This window comes from Bubalus bubalis, chromosome 20, assembly GCF_019923935.1.
Source record: "Bubalus bubalis isolate 160015118507 breed Murrah chromosome 20, NDDB_SH_1, whole genome shotgun sequence".
Lineage (NCBI taxonomy): Eukaryota > Metazoa > Chordata > Mammalia > Artiodactyla > Bovidae > Bubalus > Bubalus bubalis.
In genome coordinates, this window is record NC_059176.1 from 12,255,115 (window position 1) to 12,267,664 (window position 12,550).

At 40.4% G+C, this 12,550-nt stretch overlaps 1 protein-coding gene across 2 annotated transcripts in view; it reads right to left on the bottom strand.

Annotated features, from left to right (window-relative positions):
• The window catches only part of UNC79 (unc-79 homolog, NALCN channel complex subunit), a 282,068-nt gene extending 270,041 nt beyond the window's left edge, over window positions 1-12,027 (bottom strand). For both annotated transcript variants that reach the window (XM_044932849.2, XM_044932848.2), the window contains exon 1: window positions 11,917-12,027. In XM_044932849.2, the coding sequence (XP_044788784.1) occupies window positions 11,917-11,938 (22 nt within the window). In that variant the 5' untranslated portion in view covers window positions 11,939-12,027. The remainder of the gene's footprint in view (window positions 1-11,916) is intronic.
• Between the last annotated feature and the right edge of the window lie 523 nt (window positions 12,028-12,550).

The following is a 12,550-nucleotide window of genomic DNA, read 5'->3' on the forward strand; positions in this document are numbered from 1 at the left end:
CTATTGAACTGAACTGAAAGTGAACTCAAACTGTAAGCTCCCCTAGAGCCTGGTGCAGAGCCTGACACAGTGCAGACACTCAAAAAATATTTTTTGAATAAGACAATGGACAAGCTGGGACCTCCCTGGTGGTCCAGTGGTTAAAACTCCAAGTGCCCAGTGCAAGGGGTACTGGTTCTATCCCTGGATGGAACTAAAATCCCTCATGTCTCTAGGCCTTGCCAAAAAAAAGAGAGAGAGAGAGAAAGAAAACGGGCAACTTGATGAAATATGATTGGGTAGTACCACAATAGAATGCATTTGTAGTTGATGAAACTGTCTTATTTAAGATGTATTGATTAATGGTGCAAAAGTAACTCAAAACAAGCTATTTAATGGTATATCACATGCTTTCTTTACTTCTTTTCTCCCGATCAACATTGGGGGGGAGGTATTTTATATAGGGATGCATGTCACTTTGGTAAGTGATGCAAAACTAATGAAGGAATGGTTATTATGTTGAATGATAAAATCAGGCACAACCATGAGATGACACTAAAAAGATGAAATTCAATAGTCTGTAGTGGGTTGAACTGTGTCCCCCAAAATACTATGTTCAAGTCTTAAATCCTGATACCCATAACTGTAAACTTATTTGGAAATAAGGTCTTTGTAGATGTAAACAGATTAAAATGAGGTCAGACTGGTTTAAGCTGGGCCCTAAATCCAATCATCTTATCCATGAGAGGGCAGAAAGAATAAAAACCACAATCACAGAAAACTAACCAAACTGTGACATTGTACAGGAGGCAGTGATCAAGACCATTCCAAAGAAAAAGAAATCCAAAGCAGCAAAATGATTGTCTGAGGAGGCCTTACAAATAGCTGAGAAAAGAAGAGGAGCTAAAGGCAAAGGAGAAAAGGAAAGATACCCACCTGAATGCAGAGTTCAAAAGAATAGCAGGAAGAGATAAGAAAGCCTTCCTCAGCGATCAAAGCAAAGAAATAAAGGGAAATAATAGAATGGGAAAGACTAGATATCTCTTCAAGAAAATTAGAGATATCAAGGGAACATTTCATGCAAAGATGGGCTCAATAAAGGACAGAAATGGCATGGACCTAAAAGAACAGAAGATATAAAGAGAGGTGGCAAGAATACACAGAAGAACTATACGAAAAAGATCTTCATGACCCAGATAACCACAACTGTTTGATCACTCACCTACAGCCAGACATCCTGGAATGCGAAGTCAAGTGGGCCTTAGGAAGCATCACTACAAACAAAGCTAGTGGAGGTGATGAAATTCCAGTTGAGCTATTTCAAATCCTAAAAGACGATGCTGTGAAAGTGCTGCACTCAATATGCCAGCAAATTTGGAAAACTCAGCACTGGCCAAAGGACTGGAAAAGGTCAGTTTTCATTCCAGTCCAAAGAAAGGCAATGCCAAAGAATGTTCAAACTACCACACAGTTGGACTCATCTCACACACTAGCAAGTGAAGTCGTTCAGTCATGTCTGACTCTTTGCAATCCCATCGACTGTGGCCTGCCAGGCTTCTCAATTCATGGATTTTCCTGGCAAAAATACTGGAGTTGGTAGCCATTTTCTTCTCCAGGGGATCTTACCACCCAGGGATCGAACCCAGGTCTCCCACACCGTGGGCAGACTCTTTACCATCTGAGCTACAAGGGAAGCCCACACGCTAGCAAAGTAATGCTCAAAATTCTCCAAGCAAGGCTTTAACAGTATGTACATGAACTGAGAACTTTCAGATGTTCAAGCTGGATTTAGAAAAGTCAGAGGAATCAGAGATCAAATTGCCAACATCCACTGGAACATAGAAAAAGCAAGAGAGTTTCAGAACAACATTTACTTCTGATTCATAGACTACATAAAGCCTTTAACTGTGTGGATCACAACAAACTGTGGAAAATTCTTCAAGAGATGGGAATACCAGACCACTTGACCTGCCTCTTGAGAAATCTGTACACAGGTCAAGAAGCAACAGTTAGAACCATACATGGAACAACAGACTGGTTCCAAATCGGGAAAGGAGTATGTCAAGGCTGTATATTGTCACCCTGCTTATTTAATTTATATGCAGAGGACATCATGAGAAAGGCCAAGCTGGATAAAGCACAAGCTGGAATCAAGATTTCTGGGAGAAATATCAATAGCCTCAGATACACAGATGACACCACCCTTATGGCAGAAAGCAAAGAAGAACTAAAGAGCCTCTTGATGAAAGTAAAAGAGGAGAGTGAAAAAGTTGGCTTAAAACTCAACATTCAGAAAACTAAGATCATAGCATCCAGTCCCATCACTTCATGGCAAATAGATGGGAAAACAGTGGAAACAGTGACAGACTTAATTGGGGGGGGGCTCCAAAATCACTGCAGATGGTGACTGCAGCCACAAAATTAAAAGACAACTGCTCCTTGGAAGAAAAGCTATGACAAATCTAGACAGCATATTAAAAAGCAGAGACATTACTTTGCCAACAAAGGTCTGTCTAGTCAAAGCTATGGTTTTTTCAGTAGTCATGTATGGATGTGAGAGTTGGACCATAAAGAAAGTTGAGCATGGAAGAATTGATGCTTTTAAACTGTGGTATTGGAGAAGACTGTTGAGAGTCCCTTGGACTGCAAGGAGATCCAACCAATCCATCCTCAAGGAAATCAGTGCTGAATATTCATTGGAAGGACTGATATGGAAGATGAAACTCCAATACTTTGGCCACCTGATGCAAAGGATTGACTCATTTGAAAAGACCCTGATGCTGGGAAAGATTGAAGGCGGGAGGAGAAGGTGATAACAGAGGATGGGATGGTTGAATGGCATCACTGACTCGATGAACATAAGTTTGAGCAAGTTCCGGGATTTGGTGATGGAAGAGGAAGTCTGGTGTGCTGCAGTACATGGGGTCGCAAAGAGTTGAACACGACTGAGCAACTGAACCAAACTGAACTAAATCCAATGAATTCAACATTTATAAGAGAAAAGAGAAGGAGACTGGGTACAGAGACACAGAGATCACACGGGCCATGTGAAGACAGAGGCAGAGATTAGAGTGATATAGCACAAACCAAGGAATACCAAGGATCCCCAGCAATTACCAGAAGGTTGAAGAGAGGCAAGGAAGGCCAGCAGAGGAAACAAGGCTTTGCCAGCATCTTTACTTTGGACTTTCAGCCCAGTAATCATGTAAAGATGTAAAAGTTGGACCATAAATAAGGCTGAGTGCCAACAAATTGATGCTTTCGAACTGCAGAAGACTCTGGCAAGTCCCTCGGACAGCAAGGAGTTCAAACCAGTTGATCCTCAAGGAGATTAACTCTAAATATTCATTGGAAGGACTGATGCTGAAGCTGCAATACTTTGGCCACCTGATGTGAAGAGCTGACTCATTGGAAAAGACCCTGATTCTGGGAAAGATTGAAGGCAGGAGGAGAAGGGGACAACAGAAGATGAGATGGTGGGATGGATGGCATCACTGACTCAACAGACTTGAGTTTGAGCAAACTCTAAAAGACAGTAAAGGACAGAGAAGCCTGGAGTACTGCAGTCCATGGGGTCACAAAGTGTTGGACACAATTTAGCAACTGTCTCCAGAGCTGTGAAGGAATAAAGTAGCCTTATTTAAATCCACCCAGTTTGTGGTAATTTGTTATAGCAGCCCTAGGAAACTAATACAGGGTTAAGCCAAGTTCTATATCTTCCTACTGCATGATGGAGAATGAAGGAAAACAGGCTTAACAGGTATTCTTATGGAAAAGGTCTGGCAGTTTCAGCAGACCAGAGGCTCGACATTATAATACATAAAGCTAAAGAGATCCTTACATTTTGAAATATAGCCTGGAAGAAAGCAATGACAAACCTAGACAGCATATTAAAAAGCAGAGACATTACTTTGCCTACAAAGGTCTGTACATTCAAAGCTATGATTTTTTTCAGTAGTAATGGACAGAAGTTTGAGCAAAATCCAGGAGATGGTGAAGAATAGGGAAGCCTGGGGTGCTGCAGTCCATGGGGTTGCAAAGAGTCCAATATGACTGAGTGACTGAACAACAGCTCTGCACTAGCGAAGGTATGTATAAGGTATTGAGTCTTTTTCAGATGCCATGTTTAAAGGAGGAAATAAGAAGCATCTGGAATGCATTTTTAAATGTAATGTAAAACGTGCCTCAAAATTAAGTCATGTTATCATCCAATGTTACTGAGCAATTATTCTACATATACTTTGGCCACCTGATGCAAAGAGTCAACTCATTGGAAAAGACGCTGATGCTGGGAAAGATTGAAGGCAAAAGGAGAAGAGGGTGGCAGAGGATGAGATGGCTGGATAACATCACTGACTCAATGGACATGAGTTTGAGAAAACTCCAGGAGACAGAGAAGGACAGAAGAACCTAGTGTGCTGCAGTCCATGGGGTTGCAAAGAGTCAGACATGACTTAACAACTGAACAACAACGAAAATTCTACATATGTAGAATACAGTCTAACATCTAGGAAGAGCTCACCCAACTCCCAATGAGGTGGGGCTCTAACATGGGTACAACATGACAGGAAGCTACTGAAGGGTTTTAAAGGAAAGAATGATGAGAATGACATGGAAGCTTCTATATTTCAGATGGATTACTAAGGGAACTATGTGAGGATAGATTTTATCAGGACAAAAGGAGACAAGGGGAGATAAATTAAAAGGCTGTAATAATAGAGAAATGATGAATTCCATAATTACGATGGCGACAGTACGAATTAATAGGAAGTGAGGGATCTGAGGAATATTTAAGACATAAAACCAGAGCACTAATACAATAACATTTGACTCTGAAAACTATTGTGAGAATGAATTACACTAATATATGTCAAAGTGCTTAATACACAATAGGCACAAACAATAGACATCTAAACTCTCCTTTCCAGAGATCATAAGATTGAAATACATGTAACTCTGACAAGACAAATTGGTTATATGATTAGGAGTTATCTGTTGTCACTTCTGAGGCAAGCTCAGTTCAGTCACTCAGTTGTGTCCGACTCCTTGAGACCCCATGAACCGCAGCACGCCAGCCCTCTCTGTCAAGCTCATTTCTTCTTAAAATGCAAATAGCGTTATATATATAAATGTGTAGGTATACACACACACACATATATAAGTACCTATGTCTACAAACATACACACACATCCTTTAGGTTTTGTCCTCGTGTCAGATCAAGCTTCTGAGATCAATGAAGAAATACACTCTAAAAGGCTGATTTCCCTCCAATTTTACTCCCACATTAAACAGGAAATGAGACACACATGATAAACTATATGCTGTTTAGAAGTGTTGTCCTTTCGAGAAATGTCTGAAAGGAGAGAAAAACCAGACAGAAATGGAATGTATACATTGAAAAAAAAGCTAAAAATTCTAAATGAAATGATTGAGCTTTCCATACTACAGGAAATGAGCTTATTGATAAGCATAGATTTTTGCTTAAGGTAGCTTTTGATGCAATAAACATTTCATTTCTAAGCCAACATATGTGTTCATTTATGCTGAGCTATTAATATCTTTTCAGAATATGAAAAATAAATACACATGAATTTCCAACATAATAATACTGTAAGATGAAAATCCCAACTTAAAGCCTTTTTATTGATTGAGTAATCAATACAGAAAACTTGAACAGATATGTTCTCAAAGGATCCAAGTTACAACATGAAGAGTCCCTGACTTCAGATGTATTGTCACTGTATCTTAAAAAAAAGCTGCTGTGTGATAAGATAGCCTACCAATTAGGAATCGTAATTATTAAGCTGAATATATTAAGAGAAAACTTTAGCTCGGAGAAAGAACTAAAAATACAATGAACATTCAGGAAAAGTATCAGTTGTTATGAAATACTATAAAATTTGATTGAGCAAATATGTTTTAAGTACTTTTGATAACTATATTTTTAATTACTTATAAATCCATTTGAAAAGCATGTGAAAATTGTATATAATATGAACCTCATATTAACAAAAATATGAAATCTTCAAATGAATGATATCCAGAAACGTAATTATTCAATCCTTTCTTCTAAAAAAAGATATTTATTTATTTGGCTGCACCGTGTCTTAGTTGCAGTATGTGAACTCTTAGTTGCTACATGTGGGATCTAGTTCCCTGACCAGGGATCAAACCCAGACCCCCTGCATTGGGAGTACACTGGACCACCAGGGAAGTCCCTGTAATCCTTCTTTGTAGAAGACACTTACTTCACCTTCAACCATTTTTACTTATTCAAGAAACAGTTTTTGTGCAACCCTGTGCCCTAGACAACAATCTACATGCTGAAGACACAGATATGAACATAATACCATCTACGTGGTGCTAGTGGTAAAGAATCCACCTGTCAATGCAGAAAATGCAAGAGATATTGGGTTCAATCCCTCGGTCAGGATGATCCTCTGGAGAAGGAAATAGCAACCCACTCCAGTATTCCTGCCTGGAAAATCGCATAGACAGAGGAGCCTGGCAGACTACAGTCCATAGGGTTGCAAACAGTCGGACTGACTACAAACACACACACACACACACACACACACACACAAAGGGGAAGTTTAGGAAGACTCCAGATTTTTTGACTTAGGTGAATGCGTAGATCATAGTGCCATTTGCCAAAATGAGTACTATAAAAAAGAATTACAAGTTTAGGACCAAAGACAATGCATATGGGTTTGAGTTGCCTGTAGGATGCTTGATACGGACAGAGGCCAAGAAACACGTTTAGACTAGAAAACTGAATTTGAGTGTTATCCACATAGAAGTGAGAGTTGGTACATCAAGAGTGAAGGAGAGAAAGAATCTGTGGGATTTGAAAAAGAAAAACAAGAATAATGACAGAACCCTGTTTTTAAAGATAGGGAGAAGAGGACTTCCCTGATGATCCAGTGGATAAGAACCCACCCACCAGTGCAGGGGACACAGACTGGATCCCTTGGCAGGGAAGATCCCACGTGCTGCCAGGCAACTAAGCCTGCACGCCACAACTACTAGACCTTGCCCTAGACCCTGCAAGCCACCGCTACTAAAGCTGCATGCCTAGAGCCCATGTTCCGCAACAAGAGAAGCCACTGCAATGAGAAGCCAGCACACTACAACTAGAGAAAGCCATATGTCTAAATAAATAAATATTTTTTTAAAAAAAAGATAAGGAGAAGAAAGGTAGCCGTAAGAAAAAAATCTGAATAGGAACAGTCAGAAAAGAAAGAGGAAAGGGAGAGATTAAATAGGGAATAGAAAGGCTAGCGTCAAACCATGAAGAGAAATCAGAGCTGAAAACCGGGTGCTCTTTTTGCTACCACATACATGGTTAATAGCCAAACTCTAATTTTTACACATGTGAATAAAACTAGAGTTCCCTCTATAAGAAGTTAGAAATGTTGTGCAAAGACTTCTAAATGGCTACAGGTTGCAGTGCTATTCAAAGAAGTGCTTTTTATATTTTAGTCATATTATCAAATAATGTAATAAAAATAAATAAAACTATCTTTTGATTTCTCCAAGCATAACCCTTAAATATGTAAGGGATGGGGCAAGTTCAACTTCAAATCATAGTGCTAATTAGCTATACTCTTAAAATGTTTGTTTTGATGTAATCAAAAGATTTTTAGTTATCAGGATACATATGTTGAATAGGGTAAACACATTAAAAATGGTACACATTCATATTTCTGTAATTATTATAGTAAGTTTATACACAAAGTATCAGCAGGTTAATTTCCAAATTTGACAAATGTTTTGATGGATATTTATGTACGTGATTTATGTAACCAGATGCTACTCTGTCATCATAATACACAAGGTGATGGATAGGCAGTTCATGCCTTAGAGATGTTCTGTATAGATGATCAGTTAGTTCTCTGCTAGATATATCAAGTCAAGGAATTGTCATGCAGAGATTCCCTCCCATTCAAAATGGATTAGGTTGATTGCTATAGAAGAGACTTGGAGACAATGAAAGGAGAATAAAAAATAGTTAATATGCTATATACCATTTAACCCACTCCAGTGTTCTTGCCTGGAGAATCCCAGGGACGGGGGAGCCTGGTGGGCTGCCGTCTATGGGGTCGCACAGGGTCAGACACGACTGAAGCGACTTAGCAGTAGCAGCATACCATTTAAACAATGGCTATTCTTTTTTTCTGCTGCACTCTGGGGGGCTAGAGCCAAACATTATCTTTATCCTTATTTTAGCAGTAAGCACAAGGTTTTATACTTGATGATAATAATAATAATAGCTAATATTTATTATGGTTGGGAAGATCCCCTGGAGGAAGAAATGGCAAACCACTCCAGTATTCTTGCCTGAAAAATCTCATGGACGGAGAAACCTGGCAGGCTACAGTCCATGGGTTGCAAAGAGTAGGACACAACTGAGCAACTGAGCATGAACACGAATATTTACTAATTTATTGTGTGTCAAGATTCTGTGCTGTGCACTTTTCATGGATCACCTCATTTATTCTTCACAACAACTATGACTATTCCCATTTTATGAATAATGCAGTTGAGGTTTAGAGAGGTTGAGTTAACTTGTCCAAGGTCACAGAGAATGTAAGAAGCAGAACTAGAATTTAAACCCAAGCAGCAGTCTGATTCTACAATCCCAACTCTTAACTTCTGCTGTTATCAAAAGCAAGCTTTTCTTGAAAGAGCACACCCAAAGTTCCAGATTGGGAAATTTTAACTCTTAAAAGACAGGAAAAACTGGGGGGGTAGGGAAGTGGATTCCTCTTTCTCCTCTTTAGAATAAAAGAACTACAAATTCTTATTTTTATCATTCTGTATCAGCCACATAAACATTTTCACTACAGTGAAGTTTCACTTTAAAACAAACAAACAACAACAACAACAACAAAAAAAAAAAAAACGCAGCATTTGGAGGAAAAAAGTTGTAACTCTGTGCAATTGCCTGGAAATTGCTAGGCAACTTTCACCTTCTGTTATGATGTTCTGCACAAAGCATAGGAAACTGATTGAATGTTTAAAAACAGGCCCTAAACTATGTCTTAACTATACCTAGCCTCTTTTTGATCATTTATTTATTTTATGAAAGAAAATGCTACTACATAAAAATAAAATCATCTTTCACACATCTGGGATACATTACATTTCAAAGGTAAGTCACGTAATTTGTTTGGTTGAAATGCAAGTACTTCCTCTTGACAGCTCAACCAAACTATGTCCACTTCCTGTACCAAAGAAACCTCTACCTACATCAAGAGGCCACAGGAAGAAAAATTACAGAAATAATATTTTGACACTGCATTAAGCCTCCATTCCCCCTTAGTCCTTAGGCAAGTGGTACTGTGCATGTTTCTGAATGCAGATAAGAAATGAACTTATTCTCCTTCCCGTGGTCTCCACATCCAACAGAGAGAAAAATCTCATGGCCCCCTTCCCTGCTTTTTCCCCTTCCTCCTAGCTATACTCCTACTGAGTCCAAGAATAAAATATCACAGATTTGCAACTTCTCTTTGTTAAAAAGTAGTCACCCTTTGCAAACAGCAACCACACAGCCTTTCATGTGTCTGCTCTATTTTCAGGTCTATAATGTGCACTAGAGTGTCAACTCATCCATGTTAGTACATGTAAGAGAGAGACAAAAGAGATTCTTAACTTCCCTTCACCCTGAATAAAGATACCTAAAAACACCCAAAGCATCTGTATCCTTTTCACAGCCTACTCTCATGTTACCTCCTTTGCCCTCCAAAATGCTAACAGCTAACAAAGATAGATGCTACTCCTACTCCTTACTTCACAGATGGAAACTTTGAGGCACAAAACTATTAAGTTAATTGCCCAGTTAACTGTGTCTCACAGTTAATCAGAACAGCATGAAAAATTCAAATCCACATGTTCTAACTTCAAATATGGCATCCTTACCATCATCTACTGATGAAAAAAAAATCTGATTTTACAAAAATTCTAAATTACCTAAACTACATACTATGTGCACTACACAACCAAGTCAAATATAGATTATATTCATCTTGTCATTAACTGCCCAGGAAAGAGACAAGACAAAGAGTCCAGTGCATCTCAAAATATAACAAGGAAGAAGACAGTAATACTCACTGGCTTTCACCTGATATTACTTATATAATATGTAACTATAAAAGCGAATGACAGGTACTAAAATAAAATTTTCAAGGGAGTGATATTCTCACATGGGAAGTTCTGCACCAGTTCCAACTATGTTACCATTACTCAAGATATAATGCATCCAATTTTTTCAAAAACCTCTGTAGAAGCAAAATTTATCTTTGACGTTTAGATTTAACTTGTCAAAATAGGCCCAAAAAATCACAAAAGAACCTCCTAATGATTTAGAAGAGATGGACTAATAAGTGGGGAATAGCTGTCAGTATCATAACTACCATTTATTGAGTACTTGCTATATGCTTGACTCACCACTCAACATTTATATATATTCTCTCATTTATAATCACAACAATCCCGTTGGCATTATTATCCCAGGTTTACAGATGAGGAAATAAAGTTCAAAGAAGTCAATTATTTTGCCCAAGGTCAAATAGTAAACAGCAGAATGAGGATCCAAACTCAGGGAGTCCAGATTCCAAAAATAAACAAACAAACAAAAATTTATATAAAGGTACACGCACTCGATGGTAGGTGAACATAAAGGATCTCTAATGAACCATTGATCTGGGAATTCTTTGAGACTTCAGTTAATTTAATCTACCTGGTGAATTAAGTGACACACTGCATTTTATCAAACACAAGCTACTGCCCCAAAATACTGAGACTACTGTTTTCAGCATTTCACAAAATGGTTTTAATAGTCATTCCAAAGAAGAATTTAAAAGACTTTTAAGCAGCAACAGCATTAGCAACATAACTGTGTACTGCTTTGAAAGAAACAAGAGTCAATTCCATGAACAGGTTTTGGTATATTTGTTATAAATTCAAAAGCATTGGTTAGTAAAAAAACGCCTTTTATTTATAGAATTTTAAGTTCCTGAATCCTTCAAGTGCACTCAGAAAAAGGTTACATGATAATCAACCTACCAAGTACATACCAAAGGCCTACTAAGGTGCACTGCAATAAGAGAGGCTATAGGAAACAGATTAGAAACTTCCTCTGTCCACAAAGAGTTAGCAGGTTGTTTCCAACCAAACACACAGCCAGTCATGACTGGGACAACTAAAAACCCTTGCTATTTGTTATAGTTTGTGTGAGCTGCCCTACAAAAGAAACCTCTTTGGAAAAATAATTTGATCATTTTCCCAGAGCCCCTTTCACTTTCTTGCCAGCACTAACTCTTGCTTTAACCTATGGTTGGGGTTAGTTTCAGCATTAGTGCTGATATTGTTGATTTTTTTTCCTCACACTGAATCCAGAATTCTGCCTGGCTTTCGGCTCCCTCCCCCTTCTCTGCCTTTTAGCCTCTCCAACCCAAAGTGGAAACTGCAGACTCAAACTCCCCTATGGCTCCAGCAGCGAGAACTGGGCATGCTCAGAAGGCCAGGCAGGCTTTGGTTGCACCGACAGTTCCCCGCCCCTGATTTGCCGCTGCCCCCCTTCCCCCACTCCAACAACAGATCCTGAAATGTTTATCTGAAAGATACGAGGCCTCTTTTCCTCAAGAATGACCCCATTTTAATTTCATTTCGCAGGGTCTTTCAGTCTTGCGAAACCCCACCACCAGCCGAGGAAGCCCGCATAATTTTTCAGCACCGGGGACAGCGCCGCGTTCCCATTAACGTCCACCCTCCCCCACCTTCTCTTGCACCCCCCCACCCCCCCACCCGCCCCAACCTCAGCCCCCACCCCCGCACCAGCACGATGCCAAGGTCTCCCAGCAGCCGCAAACGCCGCAACTGCAATAGCTCCCAGCCGGAGGCCGGGCCGGAACGCCGGGCCGGCTGCTACTTACACTGCTCCGCTTTGGTGGACATGGTGCTGTCCAGATGGAAAGGCTTTGCCCCAAAATCTGTGTCGTGTGAGCTCCCTCGCTCCGCCAGCGATGTTGCGAGGAAAAGAGCGCATACCCCCCACCCCCCACCCCCTCGCTTTCCCCCTCCCTTAGGCCCGTGTCGCTACCATTCGGACAAAACGCACATCAAATTGCAGAATTCGGTCCCGGAAGGTTAGGAAATCGCCCCCGGAGAAATGGGTGGGATTTAATAGGCGGCCAAAGGCTTCCTGTCCGTCCCCTCCTGGAGCTGCCCGCGTTGATGTGGGCGGGGAGACCGAAAGAAGAGAGCAAGCTGCGGCTCCTGGTGAAATGGGGAAAATGGGCTCGACCAGGGGAGGAGTATTTCCATTCATAAGGCGCACGGAGGGGACGGGTGTTTCCCAGAGAAAAGCCTCTTAAAGTGCCGGAGTCCCCGACCATTTGGATCTCCCATTGGCGTTTTCCGGGCCTGTAAATCCTGCTTCGGGAGTAGCCCCCGATGCCTCAACGGGGTGACCGGAGAGGGACACAGGTGCGTCCCACGCTTGGTCTCAGCCTCCTAGAGGAAGGAGAGGGAGGCGGATCCGGGGCGGGCTGGAGAGAGCCGGAGCCG